Source organism: Chiloscyllium plagiosum, unplaced genomic scaffold (assembly GCF_037043375.1).
Source record: "Chiloscyllium plagiosum isolate Xiang-an unplaced genomic scaffold, Cpla_swu_hap1 HiC_scaffold_34, whole genome shotgun sequence".
NCBI classification, from domain to species: domain Eukaryota; kingdom Metazoa; phylum Chordata; class Chondrichthyes; order Orectolobiformes; family Hemiscylliidae; genus Chiloscyllium; species Chiloscyllium plagiosum.
In genome coordinates this window covers 48,117,828-48,144,523 of record NW_028270172.1, presented here as the reverse complement: position 1 = coordinate 48,144,523, position 26,696 = coordinate 48,117,828, and the positions used below count along the sequence as shown (strand labels likewise).

The 26,696-nt window shown below is 39.4% G+C and overlaps 1 protein-coding gene across 3 annotated transcripts in view; it reads right to left on the bottom strand.

Moving 5' to 3' along the window:
• Nucleotides 1–6,937: 6,937 nt before the first annotated feature.
• Nucleotides 6,938–26,696, bottom strand: part of LOC122564330 (mitochondrial calcium uniporter regulator 1-like) — a 35,315-nt gene continuing 15,556 nt past the window's right edge. Inside the window, exons 5-10 of one of the 3 annotated variants that reach the window (XR_006315872.2) lie at nt 22,857–22,898; nt 17,450–17,521; nt 11,347–11,400; nt 10,600–10,714; nt 9,433–9,588; nt 6,938–7,323 (exon numbers count right to left, since the gene is read on the bottom strand). Coding sequence is in view for 2 of the 3 variants with exons in the window: in XM_043719047.2 (XP_043574982.2) it covers nt 9,533–9,588; nt 10,600–10,714; nt 11,347–11,400; nt 17,450–17,521; nt 22,857–22,898 (339 nt within the window). In the remaining variant the exon portion in view is untranslated. Of the gene's footprint in view, nt 7,324–9,246; nt 9,589–10,599; nt 10,715–11,346; nt 11,401–17,449; nt 17,522–22,856; nt 22,899–26,696 lie in introns of those variants that run through there. The other 2 variants (XM_043719047.2, XM_043719048.2) reach the window with 2 other exon arrangements.

The window sequence follows — 26,696 nt, the reverse complement described above, 5'->3', positions numbered from 1 at the left end:
TAGATGTTTTGTTTTGGATCTTCAGAAGGCATCTGCCACATAAAAAGGTTATTGTACTAAGTAGTAGTAATTAGCATAAGGGATAACATAGCACTCAGCGGATAGAAGATTGCCTGGATAGCAGAAACAGAATGCATAAATGCATATTTTTCTGTCTGGGAGGATGCAATAAGTGGAGCCCCACACGGTCTGTCTGGGGCCTCAGCTTTATGCAATTTATATCAATCACTTTGATGAGAAGAGCAAAGGCATGGTAGCTAAATTTGCAGATAACACAAAGATAGGAGGAAAGTATGTTCTGAAGAAATATGGTTACAATGAGTGGAAAAATCTGGCAGATGTAATATCAGGGGAAATGTGAAAGTGTTCACATTGGCTGGCAAAATAAAAATCAGTATTATTGCAGAAGAGAATGAAAATAGAATTCCAAGGTGCAGAGGGATCTAGGGATTCAACAGCATGAGTTATAAAACTTATAATAAGAAAGCTAATGGATTGCAATGCTTTATGAATTCAATTTAAAAAGTGATGATGTTATGCTTCACTGTACAGATAATTGGTGAACCCATACCTTGAAAACTTAAAGGACACAAATGCATTGATGGTGGTTCAGGGAGGTTGACTAGATTCATATCTGAAGTGAGTGTATTGCCTTAGGAAGATAGACTGATCAAGTTTCCACCAGAGTTTAGAACAGTCATTGATTGAAATGCATATGAGAGTATAATTGTCATGACAACATGGAAAATGAAAGAAGAGGGGGAAAAAATAAGTCACAGAGACCAGAGGGAAATGGGCAAGAGAGAAAGCAAAAGAGCAGGAATGAGAAGAGTGAGCGAGGAGATAAGTGAACGAAACAGAATGAGATAAGCAAATGAGAGCAATAGACAGAGAGAAGTGAACAGGGGGGGTCAAGCAAGAAATGAGTGAGAGAAGCAACCGCAGAAGAAGTAAATGTGAGAAAAAAAGTGAGGGACAGGAGCAAGAGGCAAAGTGAATGTGCATGTAAGAAAGAGAAAAGAGAAAGCAAGCAGGAGAGAGAAAAGCAAGTTACAGCAAGTACGAGAGAGAGACAGGCACAGGCAGAACCCAGTGAGCAAGAGGGAACCAACTCGAGAAGAGAGTGAGAGAGATAAAAGTAGGCGACAGAAAACAGGGTAAGAGTGAGAAATATGTATGAGACAGAAGCCAGCAATCGACAGAGAAATGAGTACAATAAGACAGAAGCATGAGAATTGAACGAGCAAGAGTCAAAAGAAACAAGTGCAAGAAGTGAGAAAGGATTGAGCAAGAGAAGCAAGGGAGAGAGAGAAGTGAGCAGGAAGGAAACAACTGAGAAAAACGAGAGAGCAGCGATTGCGAAAAAAGCAAACAAGGCAAGGGAGCAAGACAGAAATGAGCGTGAGAAGCAATTTGGAGAAATGAAAGAAGTGCAAGAACTGACAAGGAAGGAAGGAAGGAAGTGAACGACCAAGAGAAGCAAAGTCAAGAGGCAAGCAAGAAAGGAGTGAGCGAGAAGGAAGTGAGAAGCAAGTGAGAGAGATGTATTTGAAAAGGCAAGGACTGATTAGGGATAGTCAACGTGGCTTTGTGGGTGGGAAATCATGTCTCACAAACTTGATTGAGTTTTTTGAAGAAGTAACAAAGAGGATTGATGAGGGCAGAGCAGTAGATGTGATCTATATGGACTTCAGTAAGGCATTTGACAAAGTTCCCCATAGGAGACTTGATTAGCAAGGTTAGATCTCATGGAATAAAGGGAGAACTAGCTATTTGGATACAGAACTGGCTCAAAAGGTAGAAGGGTTGTTTTTCAGACTGGAGGCCTGTGACCAGTGGAGTGCCACAACGATCGGTGCTGGACCCTCTACTTTTTGTCATTTACATAAATGATTTGGATGTGAGCATCAGAGGTACAGTTAGTACATTTGCAGATGACACCAAAATTGGAGGTGTAGTGGACAGTGAAGAGGGTTACCTCAGATTACAACAAGATCCGGACCAGATGAGCCAATGGGCTGAGAAGTGACATATGGAGTTTAATTCAGATAAATGCGAGGTGCTGCATTTTGGGAAAGTAAATCTTAGCTTATACACTTAATGGTAAGGTCCTCGGGAGTGTTGATTAGAGTGGTGCTGGAAAAGCACAGCAGGTCACGCAGCTTCCGAGGAGCAGGAAAATAGACGTTTCAGGCAAAAGCCCTTCATCAGGAATAGAGGCAGGGTGCCTGCAGAGTGGAGAGATAAATGAGAGGTGGGTGGGGAAAGTAGCATAGAGTACAATAAGTGAATGGGGGTGGGATAGAGGTGATAGGTCAGAGAGGAGGATGGGGGAAGGTAGCAAAGAGTACAATTGGTGAATGGGGGTGGGGATGAAGGTGATAGGTCAGAGAGGAGGGTGGAGTGGATAGGTGGAAAGGAAGATAGGCAGGTAGGGCAGGTCATGGGATCAGTGCTGAGCTGGAAGGTTGGAGCTGGGGTGAGGTGGGGGAAGGGGAAATGGGAAATGAGGAAACTGGTGAAATCCACATTGATGCCATGGGGTTGAAGTGTTCCGAGGCAGAAGATGAGGTGTTGGGTGGTGATGGAGCGGGCCCAGGACCTGCATGTCCTCGGCAGAGTGGGAGGAGGAGTTGAAATGTTGGGCCACAGACCAGTGGGGTTGATTGGTGCGGGTGTCTCGATGTTCCCTAAAACGCTCTGGAGTGTTGCTGAACCAAGAGTGCAGGTTCATTGTTCCTTGAAAGTGGAGTCGCAGGTGGATAGGATAGTGAAGGAGGAGTTTGGTATGCTTTCCTTTATTGGTCAGAGTACTGAGTACAGGAGTTGGAAAGTCATGTTGCGGCTGTACAGGACATTGGTTAAGCCACTGTTGGAATATTGCGTGCAATTCTGGTCTCCTTCCTATTGGAAAGTAGTTGTGAAACTTGAAAGGGTTCAGAAAAGATTTACAAGGAATTTGCCAGGGTTGGAGAATTTGAGCTACAGGGAGAGGCTGAACAGGCTGGGGCTGTTTTCCCTGGAGCATGAGAGGCTGAGGGGTGACCTTATAGAGGTTTACAAAATTATGAGGGGCATGGATAGGGCATTAAATAGGCAAAGTCTTTTCCCTGGGGTTGGGGAGTCCAGCACTAGAGGGCATAGGTTTAGGGTGAGAGGGGAAAGATATAAAAGAGACCTAAAGGGCAACTTTTTCACGCAGAGGGTGGTACGTGTATGGAATGAGCTGCCAGAGGAAGTGGTGGAGGCTGATACAATTGCAACATTTTAGCAGCATTTGGATGTGTATATGAATAGGAAGGATTTGGAGGGATATGGGCAGGTTGCTGGCAGGTGGGACTAGATTGGGTTGGGATAACTGGTCGGCCTGGACTGGTTGGACCAAAGGGTCTGTTTCCATGCTGTGCATCTCTATGACTCGATGACTAGGTAAGCAAATGCAAGAAAAGCAGGCATGAGAGAAAAGCGAGGGACGACAGAAGCAAGAGGGGCCAAAGCGAGCAAGGGAGAGAAGCGAAAGCAAGAGCAAGCAATTCAAAGACCAAAGTGTCATCGAGTGACAAGGTGGTTAAATTCTTTATTGGTGATGGTTATTGTACAACAATTGCAAGGCACAAATGTTACTTGCCAATTATCAGACCAAGCCTGGAGTATTTCCCAGACCTTGTTACATTTTAACGTGGACTGCTTCAGTTTCTGATGAGTCCCAAATGAGGCGGAACATTTATGCAATTATGAGCGAACACCACAGTTGCTAGAAGACAAGTTCAACCAGGTATTTGGAAGGGTACAAATAATTTGGGGCATTATTTTAAAGGGAATAGTGTATAATAAGAAGATTCTGCTAAAACTGTATAAGCCACACATTAAACCACACAAAATATCATGAGCAGTTTTGATCCACTCATCTAAGCAAAGATATACAGTACTTGGCATTGGAAACAGCCCAGAGAATGTGTACAAGGTTCATAATGTGTGTGGAGTGACTTTTTAATGAGCAAAGGTAGAGTAAATCAGAACTGTGTGAAAGTGAGGACTGTAGATCAGAGTCGAGGGTGGGATGCTGGAAAAGCACAGCAGGTCAGGCAGCATCTGAGGAGCCAAAGAATCGACATTTCGGGTGAAAGCTCATTCCTGATTCTCTGGCTGCTTGGATGCTGCCTGATCAGCTGTGCTTTTCCAGCACCACCCTCTCGACTCTATCAGAACCATACTCATTGGATTTTATAAGTATGAAAGGCAACCTCATTGAGGCATCTGATTCTGAGCGGCCTTGGTAAGATAGGCACTGAGAGCATGTTTTCCCTTGTGGGAGAATCTGGGACCAAGGATATAACTGCAGATGAAGGAGTCATCCAGTTAAGGCAGATGAGGAATTTCTTCTCTCAAAAGGGTAATGAATCCATGGAACTACTTAATGTTGTGATTGGGTCATGAAGTCTATATTCAAAGCTGAGATAAACAGATTTTTAGATCAGTAGGGAATCAAGGAATGGGGAAAGTAAAAGTGGAATCAAGGATCATCAGGTCAGCCAGGATCTCAACAAATGGGCAGAGAAGACTCAATGGGCTGAATGGCTTACTTCTGCTTGTATGTCTTATTCTTGTATAATAAATCCATCCATCAAAATGTTGGATCCACAGCTTTTTGTCATTTATATAAATGATTTGGACATTAATACAGGAAATATGATTAGCAACTTTGCAGATGATAGCAAAATCAGTAGTATGGCTGACAGTGAAGATTATCTGAGTGTACAACAAGACCTTGATCACATGGGCCGAGGAGTGGCAGATGGAGTTTAATTTTGAAAAATGTGAGGGGTCATATTTTGGTAAGGCAAACCAGGCCAGGACTTATACAGCAGGATCTTGGGCCAAACAGAGACCTAGCTTGCAGGTGCACAGTACCCTGAAAGTGGAATTGCAGATAGACAGGATGGCGAATGCAGTGTTTGGCACACTTGCACATTTAGCTCAACTGGTCAGAACACTGAGTATAGGAGTTGGGACGTCACACTGCAGCTGTACAGGACATTGGTGAGGCCACTTTTAGAATACTGAGTGCAGATGTGGTCACCCTTCTATAGGAAGGATGCTGTTAAACTTGAGAGGGTAAAGAAAAGATTTACAAGGATGTTGCCAGGACTGGGCAATAGGGAGAGGCTGAATAGTCTGGGGTATTTTCCCTGGAGCAGGGGCTAAGAGGTTTATAAAACCATGAGGGTCATGGACAGGGTGAATAGCTACATCTTTTAGCTATGATGGGTCAGTCCAAAACTAGAAAGTTTAGGTTTAAGGTGAGGGGATACATTTTAAAAGGACCCAAGTTGTAACTTTTCCATGTAGAGGGTGATGGTGTACGGAAATGAGCTGCCAGAAGTTTTGGAGGCAGGTACAATGATGAAGGGTCTGTCTCCGTGCTGTATGTCTCTATGACTATGACAACAATTGAAAGACATCTGGATGAGTATGAATAGGAAATGTTTAGAGTTACGGGTCAAACAGCAGCAAATGGGATTAGGTCGGAATGGGATGTCTGGGAGATGTGGACAAGTTGAACCGAAGGATCTGTTTCAGTCTGTATGTCTATGACTCTAAATGATATAGTGGCTACAGAAGTGGATGAAGTTATTGGATTAAGCATAGAGTTTGCAACAGAACTTAAAGTCACTAGATTCCATTCCTAACATACAGCTGGAGCACACTATGGCTTATCAGAGACTGAATGCAGGTAAGCAGCCTTATAATATATGTAAAAGAATAATTACATAAAGTGAAGGAGAGATGGAATTGGTGGTCAATGAGCAGAACATGGCAGAGCTGGAGGCAAATACAGATGGAAAAGAAAAGACCCCAAAGATAGATTCTTGGGCTTTCCCTGAAGTACCAAAGCAAGTGCTGACGGAGAGGTCTTCACTGAAGAAACTAGAAATGACACTTTAAAGCAGCATGATAGATGTGAATAATGTTAAAAATTATAAATTTCAAATAAAGCAGTAAACTGATCAAGCCAAAATTATTTTAGGAATTTATTTTCAGCTACCCTTCTTTAATTACGACCAAACTATGGTGGAGACCTTAACGTAATATATTTTGACTATTTCACAAGACTTTTGTGTTATATATACCATTGGTGAAGACACACGCAGGAAGTTCATGTAGATTTCTGTGAACCACTGCAAGATAGATCTGCGTTTCTCAAAGCTTTCCTGATTGTGATCCCATTTTGAAGCTTGAAAACCTTATAAAACTAAATTTGGAGGAGAACAAAGGAGATTGCGGGTGTAGGTGGAGTTCCACAATGGCCACAGTTCCCTCAGAGATCACCAAACAACATGGCAGTCTGCAGCTCCCTTTTGCAAATAACATATTACTTGTGAGATGTTAAGACTGAAGAATCAAATTTGCTTTTCTCTTCTTCCATATCTTTCACCAGATAAAAACAAACTTTGTTATGTTGAAATTTTGTAAAGATTGTTACAGATGATCTTGCCACAGCCTATTTATTTGACATATTATTGCCTAAGTTAACTTTGATTAATGTTTTCCATGGGAAAGTGTTAATAAACTCGAGAATAGATTCCCTACAGTGTGGAAACAGGCTCTTCGGCCCAACAAGTCCACACCGACCCTCTGCAGAGTAACCCACCCAGAATCATTTCCCTCTGACTAATGCACCTAACACTATGGGCAATTTAGCATGGCCAATTCACACCTTTGGACTGTGGGAAGAAACTGGAGGAGAATGTGGAAATTCCACACAGACAGTCGCTGGAATTGAACCTGGGACGCTGGTGATAGGAGGCAGCAGTGCTAACCACTGAGCCACCGTGTCAATCTATTGATCACTCTAAACTTTCCACCCAGCTTTCATTACAAAAACAAAAATAATCTTCAATTATCATAATAATGAACACAAGTCAATATTAATATATCCTGTTAAAATGCACTTCATCCTTTTTATTGATTAGTTATATGCATGTTATGTTTAGGTGAACAGGATAGAACTGCAGAAGCAGATAGTCAAAATTTCAACATTAAATGCAAGGAATTTAAAAAGACCTTAAGGCAGAAACAAAAGCCACATGCAAACTAAGCAGCAACTTTAAATTTTAACCAAAGAAACTGCAACCATTGCCATTATACTGAAATAGCAGAGGTTCAAAGTTAATACTGTATTACCTCTCAAAGGTAAAAATAAGAAGAAAATTCAAGTATTTTAGTAAATGTTTGCTTTTCCTGAAGGAATGAATTCCACTGGGAAAACTCCTCATGCATCTGATGTCTTCTTGCACCTCATGATACGTGAATTTTCTGCATCTAGGAATGTAGATGTGGATATTGATTACCAAGGAAGACTTACTGCAGCACTAAACCTAAACTCGTGCATATACTTGCGAGCAGGGTTCATCGGGTAGAGTTGTCACAAAGCCAAAATGTTAAACGATTTCTCTTCACAGATACCGCCAGATTTGCCATGTCCCAGGAACCCCATCCAGGACAAACATATAAACAGAAAGCAGGAGACAACAGCTTCGCTTCACTTGGAGGTCGCCACTGATGTTACCTAGCCAGGTAATGAAACGTCTGGATATCAAACCTACACCCTACGCTTCATTTTTGTTTGATTTCCAGCATGCGCAAATTCTTTTAGTTTTTCTTTTGGAATTGAAAATCATGTCCAGTTTTCTCATTGTTCCTCATTGCTGAAGTAAAATTTACCACCTTTAGTTCTGCCCAGGCTCAAATTTACGAACCAACATGATTCTGAACAGAGTCTGGGTATAGACCAAAACATGTGACATTCAAACCTTGAAAGGTATTTCACTGCCCCAATTTATTGCAAATTAAGAAATAACAAAATGCTACCCCATTTCCAATAGCTCAAAATTATGTTTCTAGATTTAATATCCAGAAGGTCAAGACATTTTTCTGCTAAATTAGTAAATGTAAATTAAACAGTGGGGTCAAAGAGTGTGATGCTGGAAAAGCACAGCCAGTCAGGCAGCATCTGAGGAGCAGAAGAGTGTACCTTTCAGTCAGAAGTCTTCATCAGGAATGGAGAGGTGGGGGTAGGGGTTGGGGCAAGTGAGCTGAGATATAAATGAGAAGGGTTGAGGCGTTCTTCCTCTAGGTGTCAGGTGGCTAGAGAATTTGGCGGTGGAGGGGGCCCAGGACTTGCATGTCCTTGGTGGAGTGAGAGGAGGAGTTGAAGTGTTCAGCCACAAGGTGGTGGGTTGATTGGTGTGTGTTCCCTGGAGATCTTCTCTGAAACGTTCCGCAAGTTGACGTCCTGTCTCCTGAATATAGAGGGGACCACATCGAAAGCAACAGACACATCAGAGGTGGTGTTTGGATGTGCAGATGTGGAAGGATCCTTTGGGGCCACGGACGGAGGTGAGGTGGTGGTGTGGGCGTGGGATGTACACATCTTGCAATGGCAAGGGAAGATGCCGGGGGTGAAGGGTGAGTTTGTGGGGGCATGGACCGAACAAGGGTGTCTGAGAGGGAATGGTCTCTGCGGAATGCTGATAGAGGTGGGGCGGGGTCCAACTGCATGTGGTGGAAATGGTAAAGGATGGTGCGTTGTAACTGGAGGCTGGTGGGGTGGAAGGTGAAGAAGTGGGGGGTGGGGTTCTGTCAAGGACCTACACCTCCCACTTAACCTCCACAGAATTAATCATAAGGCTTTTGTTGTGCTTCTATACATAATCTACACCCTTTCCACTCTTAGTATGAAATTCTGCAGAGCCAGGTTCTATGAAATCATGGACATCAAGATGTGAAACTATACTGGTTGAAACAGCTGCACTATGCACACAATTCATTGGTGCAATTTTCCAGAACCACTGGGAACCAACAGATCATTCCTTAAGTGGTTTTGCTATGACATTAATCCCAGCATTAGCAAATGACAGTTTATCAAATTATTCCTGAACAGTCATGAGCTATGTTAAATTAATTGGAAACAATATAAGCAGATGCAAAAATGTGACTTTTCAATTCTTGCTTTTTTTCCCTCTGGAGATGTGAAAACATTACAAACTTTTCTCTTCACTTCTTAACCAGCTCCTAGAAGCATTTTTGCTTTAAAGCAAATATCCTTGAATCCAAAGATATTCCTCACAAAGAGCAATATTTGAACTTGTACAATACTGCAATTATGAATGCTTTGATAACAATTGTGATTGCTCAACAGAAGAGAAAAATTTGATTGAGGAAAGTAAATAAAAGTACAGTAAAATAAATGCAAAACATTTTAATACAAAATTTACAGGTGCAATCCTTAATTTACATCACCAGAAGTGATACACATTTTATCAACAAATTTGGTAACAAAATTACGATTTGATATATTACAGTACAAACTCTTTTTACACTTTTTTGAAGTAAATTAATACATAAAAATCTTGATTAAGGCATTCAAACCTTCTCAAATGATTGTATCTCTGCTTTTTATTTAAATCACTACGGCTCCTTTTCCTGATAACTTGAAGATGAAAACTAAGTTCCAGTGGGCGATTAAATTTCATACCCAGAGACGATAAAATCCAAGTACTATGGTAAGACAGGTGAAAACGGAACCTACAAGGAAACACCCATCAAGATAAAGATCAATAGCAGATTTTAAATATACACCATTTGAATAGCTTGACAGTTCTTCAAAAATGAAAATTAATTTAACTTGTAATTAATTAATTACAACAGGGATCATCCTCCACATGCAGAGTACTCATTTACTTTGCTAAAACTGGTTCTTTATTCCGATAAATAAATCATCGACCCATGAAAATCAGTGCCTCTGATTCTGCCATTGGAATAAAGGAGACAATTTTGGTAACAAACAGGAGAAACAGCAGACATGTAGCATATTATGATTTGAACAAAACAAGCCACAAAGTGAAAGTTCTTTAACCAACATGTCACAGATCTTTAAGACGTCTGAAAATATGATGACTACGGTACTGATACTATCAAAAATATTCTTGGAGATTACAAACAATTCAAGTTAACAAGTACATCTGAAAACAATCTTTTGCCTGCTTATCACATTTTACCATTTGCAAGATGTACTGCAGTAGCCTATCAAGGTTCCTTAAAGGTATGCGCCAAATCTATGGCCTCTACGACTAGAAGTAGTAATGCAGATTGATTGGAACACCACCTGGAGTAATGGTCCCCTCCAAGTGAAACACATCATTCTGGCATGAAACCTTATCACCATTCCTTCAATGTCACACAAAGTTCTGGAACTCCCTTCCCAACAGGACTAGGTGTGTTTCTTCAGCCCAAGGTGACAGCTCACCAACACTGCAATCACAGATGGGCAATAAATGCTGGCCATGCCAGCAATGTCCACATCTCATGAATAATTGTGAACAATTTTTTTTTTTTTAAAAAGTAACAAGCAACTAGTATAAAAGTACCTTTCTTTCAATCATTCTTTATTTGTATCCCACCTAATTTCAGTGCCAGATATGCTACAAACGTTGTGACTAATGTACACCTGATCACCCTCCCCCACATCCAGGTGCACATACCAGAATTTACAACTTGTACAGTAATTGCTACCAATTTAATAAACAGTTTTCTTACCTGCTAAATATTTAATTGTGTCAAGTTTGTGAGACTCTAACAGAGTTTTCAGTCCTGCTACTTCAGTGTCTATCTTTCGATTTATTTGAGTCACAGCTCGGTTTTGCTGTGAATGCTGTAAGTTAGGTAGGAATCACATCAAACCTCTGGCAGTGACATTAGACAGTTTATATAATAAAAATATTATGTATATCTATTGGTGTGCTTAATGTCAGAGACCATTATGAACAGAGTCAGGAACTGAACTACTCAATAGAGTGTCAGCTTCTAAGTTCAGGTTCAAGTCCCACTCAAGTTCAAGAATTTGGAAACAGATATCAAGGTTGATACTCCAGTGCTTAACCAAGGAAGCACTAAACTATCAGAGGTGTCATCTTTGGATGAAAGATTAAACAGAGGACAATCTGTCATCATATAAATTTTTTTTTTAAAAATTCCATGGTAATACCCCAAAAGGTAGGGTTTTTTCTTCCTGGTGTCCTCACCAGTACCTTTCCCTCAATCAAGATCACAAACAGATTTGATCATTGCTGTTGATGGATATTTTGAGCAAATTGGGTGCCATGTTACCTACACTCCCATGCTTCAAAAGTAGTCCACTTGGCTAGAAGGTGCTTTAAGACATTCAGGATCATGAAAAGTGCAGTACAAAAGTAAGTCTTTCAATTCTAGCCCTCAATTCATGAAAGGCAGTAAGACCGTGCAAGGTACAAAATGTAAAATTAAGTTTTCAAAGACAATTCTCACCAACTCAACTATATCAGCTCTGGTTTCCAGTACTCTCCTTTCATGCCCCGTTAACTGTAGAGACAGATAAAAAGTGTCACAAGTAATACTGAAAATAACACCAGTAGTAGATTACCAAGTACAAATAAGAGCTGTGTTGTTTAGTATTGGTGTCTAGATGTTTTATCATGTTAAAAAAACTGAGCTTCTATGTAAACAAATTAGTGTATTAAACTATATTTAAACAATGCTCTCAAGGACATTACATCATTTTGCAACAAGTAGTGAGAATACATCATGTTCTTTAGAAAAAATAAACTAAAATTCTTATAGATGTATTTGCTATGAAAAGGTCCATTGAGTATTACACAATGTGTTCTAAACTTGGCATACATAGTTGCAAATGTAGTGCATCAAATACTTTGCTCCCGGCTGACAGTAAATTCTCTTCTTGAAAGCATGTCATCACTCCCATGTCTCAGATTATTAATTTTATATACACGGTACACACAGAAATGTTGTCAGATTATTTACATGAAATTAATTCAAATCTAGTTTATATGGAAAAGAGAATAAATACCATCAGGCAACATAAAAGCATAAGTCAAGTTTATTAATTATAAAATTAAACAGTAAATCAGCAGATTTCACTTAATTTGAGGCTTAGGTACAAAGACAAATGGGATACCTTACTATATCTAATAGTAGGAGACAGTGAGGTCTGCAGATGCTGGATGGGGATCAGAGTCGACTGCATGGTGCTGGAAAAGCACAGCAGGAGAATCCATGTTTCAGGCATAAGCCCTTCATCAGAAATGAGGCTTGGGTATCGGGGATGAGCCTCAATTATGATGAAGGGTTTATGCCCGAAACATCAATTCCCCTGCTCCTCTAATACTGCCTGACCTGCTGTGCTTTTCCAACACCACACTCTCGACTACATCTAATAGTATCACACAGAACATACATAGCACTAGCTTCTATCTTTTAACTATCACACCCATCAGCTATAAGAAATTTGTATGGGGAAGTGGTGAAGTTGATCAGATAAACTGCAAAATGGAAGTCTCCTTTATCCTCAGAATCAACATCTTCTTGCTACAGAACCAAGTCAGCTTTAAAAGGTGAAGCCCTTTTCTCTCAAACCTGCTGCAACAGAAATTACTATGTAAAAATTGTCAAAAGAGAAAACAGTCAAATCTGTAAGAGAAGGACTGATTATCCTTCTCTCAAGCAGTTATGGGACTAGTCTTCTTCCTCTAAAAACTAATTCACTTCCTTCAAGATGTTGATACTCAAGTCTAAAATATAAAATGCATCATGGTAATGCTGGGCACCTTATGTATTAGTTATGACATGCCTAAAATCAAGAACATTATACTGCAATTATACAGCTATTTAACACATTTAACTCCGACTGGTGCTTACAGCCAAATTAGGCTTTTAGGTGTGTGGAAACAGAATAAATCCTCTGTCTTACTCTCCTCAGTCAACATATATTTTCTACCATGAGCCATTAGATAATAATTAAGTTTGGTAACACAAGACGATTTTCTCTTATCAAAGATGCTGAGGCGATTTGCAACAACCTTACTAATATTCAGACTGAGATCAGTTAATTCACCATTAAACATTACCTAAACTTGACTTTCCTGGTCTATATGGCTCCGTTCCAGATCAATAGTGTATTTACCATAGCCATTAGTAATGGAATCCCAACATTGTTAAACACAGATAACATAACAGATAAGGGTGTCGCTTATAAGCCTCTTTTTGTAACTAAAATTGTGGTTTTACAAGATGGGATTCAAGTGCTGATGGGCTGAAAGATAATAGTGGAAAAGTGCATTCCACTTCTCAATCAGCCAATGCATTACAATACTTGGGATGAAACTTCCAATCACTTGTTTACTATTCTCCATGTCCCTGCCACCAAGCCCAAGATCTTTCTTCGCTTCAAATATGCTCTCTGGAGTCATTCAGGACTTTTCTTTAAATTCACCCAATGAATGAATAAGATAAAAGGAGATTTTGCAGATCCAGAGATTTGGAATAAAACAAAAAACAAAGTGCTGGAGAAATTCAGCAGATCTGGCAATGTCTTTGGAGCGAGAGACAGTGTTAATATTTCAACAGTAATGGCTCTCAGAATGAATCAGCTAGCTAGATAAAATTAAAATCCTGTCTAAAGCTGAAGAATAATGAGCACATACAACATTTAATTCCCCTAAAGAATGAGGATTTTCATCAATTAGCAAACTCTGCCATAAACTGCAAGACTGGTAAAGTTAATCAAGCAATTGTGTCAGGAGGGGTTCCACACAAGGAAATTGCAAAAGGTTTGTTTGACAGTTTACTAAACTACTGTCTTCCCAAAGCTATTGGTAGAATGATGATATCCACCAATAAAACTACGTTGGCACAGCAAGCAGAGGCTCCCTAAAAAACTTGAGCTCTCTGTCTAAACATTAGTGATTAATTTTTGTCTTTTCAGTATGCAATGCTTAAGCACCCTTACTGTACATTCAGATAAATAAGGAACTCAAGTCACTGGTCTTTGAGAAAAATGGACTTTTGAGATGAGAGGAAAAAAGGATTCAATATGCTCCAAGTTTAAAGCAGGGAAAAAAATGACAGATTTACTTTGCTATTCCTGTATTAAAAACAGGTTTTAGCTACACAACTAAAGGGTAAGGTATTTATATAAAAGCAAGAAAAAAATCATGATATATAAAAGCACAACTTCCCATTTTTGCTTAGAGATGGGATATTCATTCAGTCCCATATGGTCAAGCCTATGCTAAGTGAGGGAGAAAACATCCATTTTTGGATTACTCCCAAGACACAAAATTTGATACTAATTGAAACAGTTGCAAACAAATCTTTTCATTCAACTTCAAAATACAAAGGATTTTGTTATAATCAAAGAAATGAATATCAGAGCAATTAATTAGTAGAGGAAGATGGCAACATAGTGGCAATGTCATTGAACTAATAATCTTGAGGCCCAAGCTAAAGGCCTAATGACATGTTTGAGTACCATTATGATAGATGGCAAAATATAAATTTAACTAAAAAAGAATTACAATTAAAAAGATAACCTAATGGTTATTGTGTAATCCCAACTGATTTTCATAAATAACCAATTGGTTCAGTAATGTCCTTTGGGAAGAATCTATTGCCCTTATTTGGTCTGGCATACTCCAGCCAGACCAAAAAACCATAGTTGGCCCTTAACTGCTCCTACGAAATAACCCTAGCTAGTTACACAGTTCAAGCAGCAACTGGGGACAGGCAACAGCTTGCCCAGTCAAACAAATTTTTTAAAACTATATAGATAAATATATCACACATTTTTAAATAAAGGGGTCTTGTACACAGAACCGTGAAAAATTATGCTTTTCACTTCTAGTTCATATTTTTAATCTTAGATTTTCACTTTTAGAACACATCTCCATACGTGATCCCAATGACAACATCTTCATAGTGATGTCATGTCTGATTAGAGCAGTGAGACATGTGACAGATACTGGCCTCTAAAAGGGCAATAGACAAAATAAAATGAACACTGAAATGATGGATCAAACTATTGAAATATACATACTATTTGCTTTTGCAGGACAACAAATGCAAAAAAAAAAGGACAACAAAAATGTCAAAGGACTTTTTTTCTAGGTCACGTTTATGGAAATATAAGTACTACCTCCAACAAAAGCAGCCTGGGTCTACCATTCAACATAACTAAGCACTAGTTAGGAAATCAAACTAATCTTCATTACATGGCACAGTTACTGGATAGATTTGCTGAACTTTAATGGAATTGCTGGGCTGGTGTAATTCCATCTTCTAATATAGGGAGAAATGAATAACTGAACTGGAGTTGATGTGCATTAGGACACTGAGAAAGTGTCAACATGCATTGTACATTTGCAGAAAGTTTAAACTGCTGAACACCAGTTTTATCTTGTATAGACTGCTCTCCAATTAGGAGAAGGTGAGGACTGCAGATGCTGGAGATCAGAGCTTAAAAAAAAGTGTTGCTGGAAAAGTGCAGCAGGTCAGGCAGCAAAGGAACAGGAGAATTGACGTTTCGGGCACAAGCCCTTCTCCAATTGCCTATAATAGCGGACTGAGATGACCACAAACATACAGGCATGGACTGCTCGTCCCAGATTTACTGGTTTTCATACTGATGTACTTTAGAGTATTTCCTAGGAGATGTAAAGTATGCTCAGGAGTACAACTAAATTAAATTGGCAAAACACTCCAGCAGAACAGCAACCAAAAGCTCCCTACCACTCAACACTCTCCAGTAATCCTGCCCCACAGAGTCATAGTCAAAGAAATATTTAGCACAGAAACAGATCCTTTGGTTCAATTCAACCATGCCGACCAGATATTCTAACCTAATCTATTCCCATTTGCCAGCAATTGGCCCATATCCCGCTAAACTCTTCCTATTCATGTACCCATCCAGATGCATTTTAAATGCAGTAATTGTACCAGCCTGCACCACTTCTGGCAGCACATTCTGTACACACACCACCCTCTGTGTGGAAAAGTTGCTCCTTAGGTCCCATTTATATCTTTCCCATCTCACCCTAAACCCATGCCCTCTAGCTCTGGACTCCACACCCCAGGGAAAAGGCTTTGCCTATTTATCCTATCCACGTCCTCAATTTTATAAACCTCTATAATGTCACCCTTTCAAGTTTCATAACATCCTTCCAATAGGAAGGAGTCCAGAACTGCACACAATATTCCAAAAGTGGCCTAACCAATGTCCTGTACAGCCTCAACATGACCTCCCAACTCCTATACTCAATGCTCTGACCAATAAAAGGAAAGCATACCAAATGCCTTCTTCACTATCTTAGTGACTCTACCTTCAAGAAACTGTGAACCTTCATTCCAAGGTCTCTTTGTTCAGCAACACTCCCCAGGACGTTACCATTAAGTGTATAAGTCCTGCTCTGATTTGCTTTACTAAAATACAACACCTCACATTTATCTAAATTAAACTCCATTGGCCACTCCTCAGCCCACTGGCCCATCCGATCACTTCAAATAAAGCTTGCCCATCATCTCTCCCCATCCACACCTGACAACACCCACCTGCCTATCTTTTTCCCATTATACAGGTGCGTGTGCGCTCCTGTGTGTGTATAGGAGATGTCTGCAGTGGTGGATTTGAGAAGAACATTTATAACACCGCAAGTTTGCAGTTCATGACAAGGGGTCGTAGCTTTACTGTTGTTTTATTTGAAACTGCCTTCACATGCTGATTGCCACTCATCCAAACTGGGCCCAATACATAGATCCGAAGCTCAAACCTAAAGAGCTAAGTGGGTGGTTTAAACCTCAGTCAGCAGCATGCCCTTCCACTCTACTGAATGGAAATCTGGGTCAGTATTGATCATTACTTTTAAAGAAAATGTGATGTTCTTATTCCAAATTTGACTTTTACTTGATTCAACCAGTGCCACCTGTCTCACTATTTTTCGATAATTTTCTGATGTCCTGTTTTCATAATCAATTACAATTTTATACATCTTTCTCTTCTCCTTCTAAAGAGATGAAATTCAAGATTCTGTTCCTTATTCTCATATCCAGTATGATGGATAAGCATCAGCAGTCGTCTTTGGAACAACCCAAATTCCTTAATGTTGCTTTGGGCCTTGATGACCAGAATGTGTTCAAATTGCAGCATATCTACAGCAACATATAGTTTCAGTATGATTCCTTTTTGACTTGTACTGTTTTCCATTCAGTTCAGCATTTCAATTGCTTTATTTGACTGCTGCTCTTAATCATTATTTTTTTTTCTTCTATATACAGATTTTTATACATCTCTCTCACACACATATACACACACACACACAGAACTCTTAAATTTAAATCTCCCATCGTTCCAGCAACCTACAAAATGATCAAGCTACAACCTCAATCAGCTGTCTCCAAGATAAACAATTTGCAAATGCAACTAACTTGCACGAGATTTAGAAATGCAACTAAATTAGAAATAGGTAACAACCCTATATAGAAATGCCATTCAACATTACCAGCCTTCAAAAGTTAAGAAAATCTCAACAAAATGTGCATTCAGCAACAAAACATAACTTACCATTTCTTGAACTCTACTTTTTTCCAAATTCATGTCTAATTTGTTGTTTGATGATATCTTGACAACTTCATCCTAAAAGAAACATTTCAAAACAGTAGCGTTAAAAACAGGAAATTGTTGAAGTTTGAGACAAACAGCTTATTCAAATTCAACTGCATTTTGACAATTCCTGTTTGCTTTGTTAACTTAGGAAAAGCTATGCAATTTTTGTGTATCCTAAAAGTGTTTTAACTCCAGAGAGGACATTCAGTACTACTGCTGTACTATGGATTTTCAAATTTTCATGCCTCAGTATACCTAATATTGACTTAATAGTCCAAAACAAACAAGGTGAGTAGGTAGATTTGACACATCTTTATCACGATCAAATATGACAGTGGAATAGGCTTGAGGGACTGAATGCCTTAATGCTGCTCTTACAAAGTTGTAGCTACCCTTGCAGGACTCTGAAAATACTCAAAGATAGTACACAATCTTTTGGAAATCTTTGATTTTGAGCAGTTAAAATTATATTTACAGAAGAAACAGTTAAAAAAAAACCTGTTTATAGGTTGTTAAGCTTGTTTTGTTGGTTTGCGATACAAAATGACGACAACAGCAGCATTAGTTCAGTTTCCACACTGTGTGAGATTACCATCAACCTCTCTCCGCACCTGAGGCATGGTGACCCTCACTGTATTCCTTCACCACCTCTAAAGAGAGCGCAGCCCCATGGTCTGGTAATATTATGGTGACCTTGCCTTTGAGTGCACATGTAACACCCATGTTTAATGGCATATCTTGGTAGACAACTTCCATAAATCACACCATCATACAAATTATTCCCCTGACAACTAAGTAATCACATGGTATTGTATATATACTAGATTTAACAACAGTGGGCAGCATGGTGGCACAGTGGTTAGCACTGCTGCCTCACAGCGCCAGAGACCTGGGTTCAATTCCCGCCTCAGGCAACTGTCTGTGAGGAGTTTGCACATTCTCCCAGTGTCTGTGGGGGTTTCCTCCGGGTGCTCCAGTTTCCTCCCTCGGTCCAAAAATGAGCAGGTTAGATGAATTGGCCATGCTAAATTGACCGTAGTGTTAGGGTCTGGGTGGGTTGCTCTTCGGAGGGTTAGTGTGAACTTGTTGGGGCGAAGGGCCTGTTTCCACACTAAGTAATCTAAATCTATCAAAGCAGATGCTTATAGCAATAAGCTTAAAAAGAGAACAGCATTATAAACTACAAAATTGCCCAAGGCAGTCTTAGAAGTTCCTTCGGAAGCAGCACAGTGCCTCAGTGGCTCACAGCATCAGGGACCCGGGTTCAATTCCATTCTCAGGCAGCAGTGTGAAGTTTGCACATTCTCCCCATGTTTCCTCCAGGTGCTCAAGTTTCCTCCCACAGTCCAAAGATGTGCAGGTTAGGTGGATTGGCCATGCTAAACTACTCAGTGACCAGGGACGTGCAAGCAAAGTGGGTTAGCCATGGGAAATACAGGGTTACAGGGATAGGGTAAGAGGTTGGGACTGGGTGAGATGCTCTTCATAGGGTTGGGCCAAATGGCCTCCTTTCACACTGTAGGGATTCTAAGAAAGTACGCAAATTTTTCTATGTCTTCTCTAGTAATGGCTGTGATACAACAACGTTAAGTGAAATACTGAACTGTCCTCAAACAACAAGTTTTTGCTTTTCTGCACCTGCAAATGAAATGTAACCAAGAAAACAAATCTCATCATTGAGCAAGAAAGCAAAGCTTGAAAGTGCTGAACAGCTATCAAGATATTAAAAAAATCATAAAAAATGCTTTGAGTTTTTGGTCGTCTTGGTGCTCTTAGCTGTGTACTGTGGTACCTTGAAAGCTTTATATAAAAAAACTTTGATTATTATTTTTATTACTTTGGATAAAATTGTCAAACAGCCAGTGTCTCCTCATCTCGGAACTGAATGACACTCTTATTTTTAAACTGTACTCCCAGTTCTGGGTGCCCCAACTGGGGGATCATCCTGCCTGCATCTATTCTTTCTATATCTTTAAATATTTTGGAAGTTTCAATGAGATCATCTCTCATTCCTTGAAAATTTGCCCAATCTCTTCATGGGAAAGTCTCGTCATTCCAGCAACAAATCTGGTGAAACTCTGCTTTACTCCTTCTATGGCAATATCTTCAATTGAAATAATGAGACCAAAACCATTCACTGTACTCCAAGTGCTATCTTTGTCAAGCTCCTATCCATTTGAATTATAGGGAGAGGCTGAACAGGCTGGGGCAGTTTCCCTGGAGCGGAGGCTTAGGAGTGACCTTATAGAAGTTTATAAAATCACGAGGGGATAGGATAAATAAATAAGGTCTTTTCCCTGGGGTCGGAGGGGGGGGGGGGGGGGGGGGGGGAGGAGGAGTCCAGAACTAGAAGATATAGGTTTAGGGTGAGGGGGAAAAGATTTAAAATGGACCTAAGGGGCAACTTTTTCATGCAGAGGATGATGCATGTATGGAATGAGCTGCCAGAGGAAGTGGTGGAGGCTGGTACAATTGCAACATTTAAAAAGGTATCTGGATGGGTATATGAATAGGAAGGGTTTAGACGGATATGGTCCAAGTGCTGGCAAATTGGATTAGATTAGGTTAAGATATTTGGTCAGCATAGTCGAGTTGGACCGAAGGATCTGCTTCCATGCTGTACACCTCTATGACTCTATTGGAGCAAGACTTCACAACTCAAAGCCTCTCGCAATAAAGGCTGAGATTCCATCTGACTTCTGAAATAGCTTACCGCACCTGCACGTTGGTTTTCAGAAACTTAGGGCCATGGACACCCATGTCACTTTGCACATCTATACTTTCCAATTTCTCACTACAAGGAGAACTCTAAATCTATTCTTCCTACCAAAGTAGAAAACCTTTCATTATTGCACATTAAATTATATATACCATGTTCCTGCTGCATTACAAAGCCTGTCAAAATCCTCCCAAATGTGTTATGATAATGTAAAATAAAACATTGCTTAGCTTTCTGTTAAATGCAAATCTGGAAATATTAAATGTGACCCCCATCTCTAAATCATTGATGTATATTGAAAACAGCTGAGACCCAAGTACTAATCTCACTAGCTATAGCCTGCCAATGCGAGAATGAGACACTTACTTTTCCTGTTTTCAAACGGTTAGCCAATCCTTAATTCATGCCAGTACGTTACCTTGTGTACTGTGCGCTTTAATTTTGTGAATAAACTTCACATGGTGATTTTATGAAAAACCTTCTGCAAATTCAAATATCCTATATCCATCAATTCTCCTTTATCAAGTTCATAAGCAACATGCTCACAATACTCCATTTGTAATGGTCATTTTAGCAAATAATGTAATTTCCCTCCCTCCATAACTATCCATTTATCACTGAAACAGTAGGAAAAATGCTACTATTCATGTAAAGCTAATTGATCTGTTGTTCCTTTGATATTTTTCCTTCTTCTCAAATTTGTGGTGACATTTGCAAACTTCCAATTTGCAGATGTCATTTCAGAATCTGTTGAGTTTTGAAGGATAAATCACAGTGCATAAACTGTATATCCACGGTCTTCAACACTGAAATGCAGAACATTACATCCTTGGGACTTAACTTTCAGCCCCATTAATTTTTTTCAGTAGAACCTTCTCACTAATTTCCTTTAACTGCTCCTTCTTTCTAGTCACCTATATTCCTAATTTTGGGAAATTTCTTACACCTGAAAATTGACAAAGAATCAATTAACTTCTCTGCCTTTTCTCAATTGCAGATTATAAATGCTGGTAACTCCACTTTCAATGGATCTATATCTGTGGAGCCAAACCGTTCCTTTTTATATATCTATAGAAGCATTTGCAGTCCAGTTTCATGCTTTTGCTAGATTACATTCATTCTATTCTCCCTTTCCTAGTCAGTTTCTTTGTCTTCCTTTGCTGTATTTTAAAACTTCTCAATCCTCAAATCTATTACTATTGCTGGCCACACAAGTTTTTTCTTTTAATATTATTGTTATGACACAGGGTGAACTCTCCTGCTTAATTTAAAACCAGCAACACAAAAGATTTATCCTGTGCATCAATCTGTAAAAATTTGAGAGGCCAAGTATTATTCAAAGTAAAACTTAACAACTTTATTCCTTAAAGTATAATTTAATAATTAACTAACCACTATTTACCACTCCATCATCTAACCTATCGTTTACCTTCTCTCTTCCACAATACGAGTCCGATAAAACTCCCAATTAAGATTTACAAAATAAAACTTCTCAAAACCAGGCAGCCTTTGGTTCTTCTAGTTGGTTCTTCTTTTCTTAGGGATTCTGCTTCACAAGTTACTGATCAATAAAGATACCTTTAAGGGAGCTATTTTTCAGGCAGTCTTTTTAAATGCTGGTAGCTGGGCATTTCTCCTCTCAACTGTTCAATTTTCCCCAGTCATATACCCCCCCCCCAAGCATCAGATCGTGTCACTGGCTTTTGAGATTGTCAATATAGTAAATTCAAACTGGATTGGAGTTTGCTATTTTTAGGGGTATAATTTAAATTGATTGGCCTAATTCAAATTTGTTTTGTCATTTCCAGACAACCAGCTAATTTAGCTTTCGACCAAGAGTTACATTGTTACCTTATTGAGAACATTTGATTCTGTAAGGTAGCTCTACTAGCTTTTAACACTCTTAAAAAGGTATAGTACACCCACATCTTCACAACATTATACAATCCTTAACTTCCTTTGTCAGCCACAATTGACTGAGGTATTTTACACCTTGAAGGAATGTATACTTGCTGTCAGCCAAGTTCTTTAAAGACTGTCCACTTATGTACAGTCATGCCTTTTGATGTATGTCCCCAATTCAACTCAGCTAACTTGTGCCTCACAGTTCCATAATCTCTCTTATTCAAGTCCAACACCTTTGCTTCAGACTGAATTCTCCACTTTCAAACACCTGTAATTCTCTCATATTAAGGTCATTCGTCCTTAAAGGTTCTTTTACAACACAATTAATTTTAATGACCACATATCCACTAAGAGGGGAGTTAATACAGCACATCATTTGCAGCTTTGTAATATTGTAACTTTCCTAACATTTTGAACATCCACAATACATGCTTGTTCCATTCTGACAAAATTTCAAACCTTAAATTCCGCAGTGGATTATTCCATAGTATGATCAAGCACTATTATACTAGCTAGACAGTGAGGGAGGGAGAGACAGAACTGTAGAGATTGCTGCATTTGCATAGCACTATCATCTGTTTCAGAAATGCTCAAAATGTTGGTTTCCAGAACATATCCAAAATATAGTTTTGCTTAAGAAATATCTAAAATCATTACTCAATTTCTTTAAGCAAAGATTTTTACAGCTTTCAATCTATCCAGTCAAAACTTTTGTAAAAAAACCTTAGAAAATGAACTTACCACTAACTGTTTTTTGAGCTGTTGCAATTCAATTTTCAGTTTCTGAAAATAAACATTTCAAATCAGCATTTTCAAAACATGCAGTGAGGTTTAGGGGCCGCAGATAGAAATATTATTTTACATCATTCCTAAATACCATTAATCATTCAGTGCTATAAACTATTAATCTCCAGATATCAAATATCATAGTGCAAGTTGGTGGAGTTGGCATGTCGACATAAAAACATCTACCTTTACATTAATATCCTACTCAATTAGTCTTCCAAATGCATAATTTTGACACCACTCACTACTGGCAGGATAAGGTTCATGGACATCATGTTGCATCAGTACCTCATCCAAGAGGCTGAATTTCCTGTACTAGGCAAGGGGACAAACATTGGAACAGTTACAGTCTTAACCATAGAAGTAAATGTGAAAATAGGTTTGCCCTATGCCCCAAACAAGTTAAGGAATAAATGTGGTACATATACTTTCATTCCTCTTAGATCAGATAACAAGTAAAGTTGTATTAATTTTGCCTCTCACTGGAGGAGCAAATCAGATTTTGAATTGCTCACACAGTATAGTATAGCACTAGCTCAATTACAAGTTGCCTTGGAATAACAACCTCTTTGCTTTTGTGCTCTATGCCCTTGCCAATAATGTGCAGGAATCTACATCCATTATCCACATATCCTGCTATCTACATCACACTGCTCTTGTGCCCCATTTAGAATTTAAAACTGTGCCCTATTGTTTCATGTCACTGTCAGCATTCTTCCAAACAAAATAGAATAACTTCCTGCTTCTTTGCTTTAAATTTAATCTGCCAATTGTCTATTCAATCCTTTGTCTTTAGATGTTCTATGCTAGATTCTACACAGGTCTTCATGTATCTGAAGTTTCAATAGTCTTAATTTTGAAACTCTGCACTCTGCATAAGAAAGAGCAAGGTTTCCAACCTAAAGTCAGCAAAATTCCACTGCAGTACCAAAAACAATCAATATCAATATAGAGATCAGTAATTGTTCCTCTAGTGTGAATTTGAATTGTTTCATTTTAGCTTCTTCCCTCATGTAAGGGCTTCACTATTTTCATTTTAGTGCATCCTCCATTCCCGAATTTCATATTCTCACTCCTTTTTATTCAGATCTCCCAAACACATTTTAATGATAATTTTAGACTCGACTCCACCTTCCACCATTTTCCTGGTTGAGACATTGTAGTGGCGGAGTGACACTTATCACGAAATAACATATGGCTTGACCCCCTACTCAGACATTTGTTCTCTTCTATAGAGCATCTTGCCTTGTTCTATCCTAAAACTTCATTCAAATGCTTCGAAGTTATGCTTAAGAACATCTTTTGCTTTAAACTGCTGTGGTTCTGTTCGCCGAGCTGGAAGTTTTTGTTGCAAACGTTTCGTCCCCTGGCTAGGCGACATCATCAGTGCTTGGGAGCCTCCTGCGAAGCGCTTCTTTGATGTTTCCTCCGGTGTTTATAGTGGTCTGTGCCTGCCGCTTCCGGTTGTCAGTTTCAGCTGTCCGCTGTAGTGGTTGGTATATAGGGTCCAGGTCGATGTGTTTGTTGATGGAGTTTGTGGATGAATGCCATGCCTCTAGGAATTCCCTGGCTGTTCTCTGTCTGGCTTGCCCTATGATAGTAGTGTTGTCCCAGTCGAATTCATGTTGCTTGTTGTCTGCGTGTGTGGCTACCAAGGATAGCTGGTCGTGTCGTTTCGTGGCTAGTTGATGTTCATGTATGCGGATTGCTAGCTGTCTTCCTGTTTGTCCTATATAGTGTTTAGTGCAGTCCTTGCATGGTATTTTGTACACTACATTCGTCTTGCTCATGTTGGGTATCAGGTCCTTCGTTCTGGTGAGAACGAATGTAGTGTACAAAATACCATGCACGCCAGACAGAGAACAGCCAGGGAATTCCTAGAGGCATGGCATTCATCCACAAACTCCATCAACAAACACATCGACCTGGACCCAATATACCAACCACTACAGCGGACAGCTGAAACTGACAACCGGAAGCGGCAGGGACAGACCACTATAAACACCGGAGGAAACATCAAAGAAGCGCTTCGCAGGAGGCTCCCAAGCACTGATGATGTCGCCTAGCCAGGGGACGAAACGTTTGCAACAAAAACGTCCAGCTCGGCGAACAGAACCACAGCAACGAGCACCCGAGCTACAAATCTTCGCACAAACTTTGCTTTAAACTGTCACAAGCTTTTACACTAAAATTTCAGAGAAAAATGATAAATTGACTCAACACAATCTGCAGGACAGTACATTCCAAATAGGGTCAATTGTGGACTTGACCTGCAACTTAATTGCCCAGTGTTTCTCGTAGGATCATTGTACAAATAAAAGTCAGATTCTGCCACAATAAAGGAAACAGATTACTAATAGTTAATACATGTATTCAATAAATAAGACAACATAATGTTATCAGAGATGGTTATGATTTAGAACTCACTGTCCCAAAAATGGTTGAGACATATGTTTCAAAATGAAACTAGGGGAGTACATTAGTTATAAAGAAATACTGGATAGGCTAGGACCTTTTTACTAGAGCATAGGAGGTTAAGAGGCAATCTGATAGAAATTTATAAAATAATGAGAGGTATAGGTACAGTTATAGGTAGTTGTTTTTGCCCTCAGATGGAGGATTTCAAGACTAGGGTCACGTTCTCAAGGTGAGAGGATAGAGATTTTTAAAAAAGACATGAGCTTTTTTTTTTAAACAGAGGGTGATTCATGTGTGGAATGAACTTCCTGAGAAAGTGGGTGCAATTACAACATTTAAAAGACATTTGGATAGATACATGAATAGGAAAGGTTTGGATGGATATGGGCCAGGAGCAGGCAGGTGGGTCTAGTTTAGTTTGGAATTATGTTCAGCAGGACTGGTTGGACCAAAAGATCTGTCTCTATGCTGTATGACCATGACTTGATAATGCTCTTCTGAATGAAAGTTTAAAAAAAAAAGTACACATTTCACCCTTAATTCTTGTACCAGTTATTTAGTACCCATCTGCTAATAGAAAGGGGGTCTTTTCTTATGTCTAAAACGGCCTGTCCACAGGAATTGAGTTAATACTTCAATGTTGGTTACATTTAAAACTCCAATTTATTTACGTATGCATAATATGCAGTTACAACCATCTAAAGGGTCTTAACTAATGTGGGTCAGGCTTCTCCCCTTCCATCTCTTATTAGATAGCAAACATTTTACTAGTTTTCAGGGGCTTCTACCACAATTTCACAAGGATATTCTTATCAAACTGTGCAAAATTTGGCTACACCTTTGCTTCTTACTTAACAGGATCTTATGGTGTGCCTTTACAAATCTAGTTACCTTGGGTATGCTATTTCTATGAAGCTTAGAATCATTCTAGATTATAGTTTAAAATACACAACATCAGACTGCATGCACTACTGCTTTAGCCAAAAATCTCCCTCAGCCATTTTATGTCAACCAAGAATTGCTTTCAGCCATTTTACATTAACTAAGGGCTATGTGCAGCCCTAACCCATTGCTGTCAAAAGCTGTTGTAAGTCAGTAAACCGAGAAGCGATAAAGGAACTGACAGCCAACACGTGGGCAGAATTTTTGAATGCATTCTCCATAGATGTGAAGCAATGTGGGAGACCAGTCAGGAATACATTTTAATGGTCAAGTCTAGAGGTTGGGAAGGTATGATTAAGGGTTTCAATAACAGACAAATTGGGAACAGGCAAAGTTGGACAGTACTACAGGACGGAAACAAGCAGTCTTGCCAACTGCAAGAACAAGGTTGGATGTTCACCTCAAGATAAAATGTGATAGCAAGGTTGCAAGTAG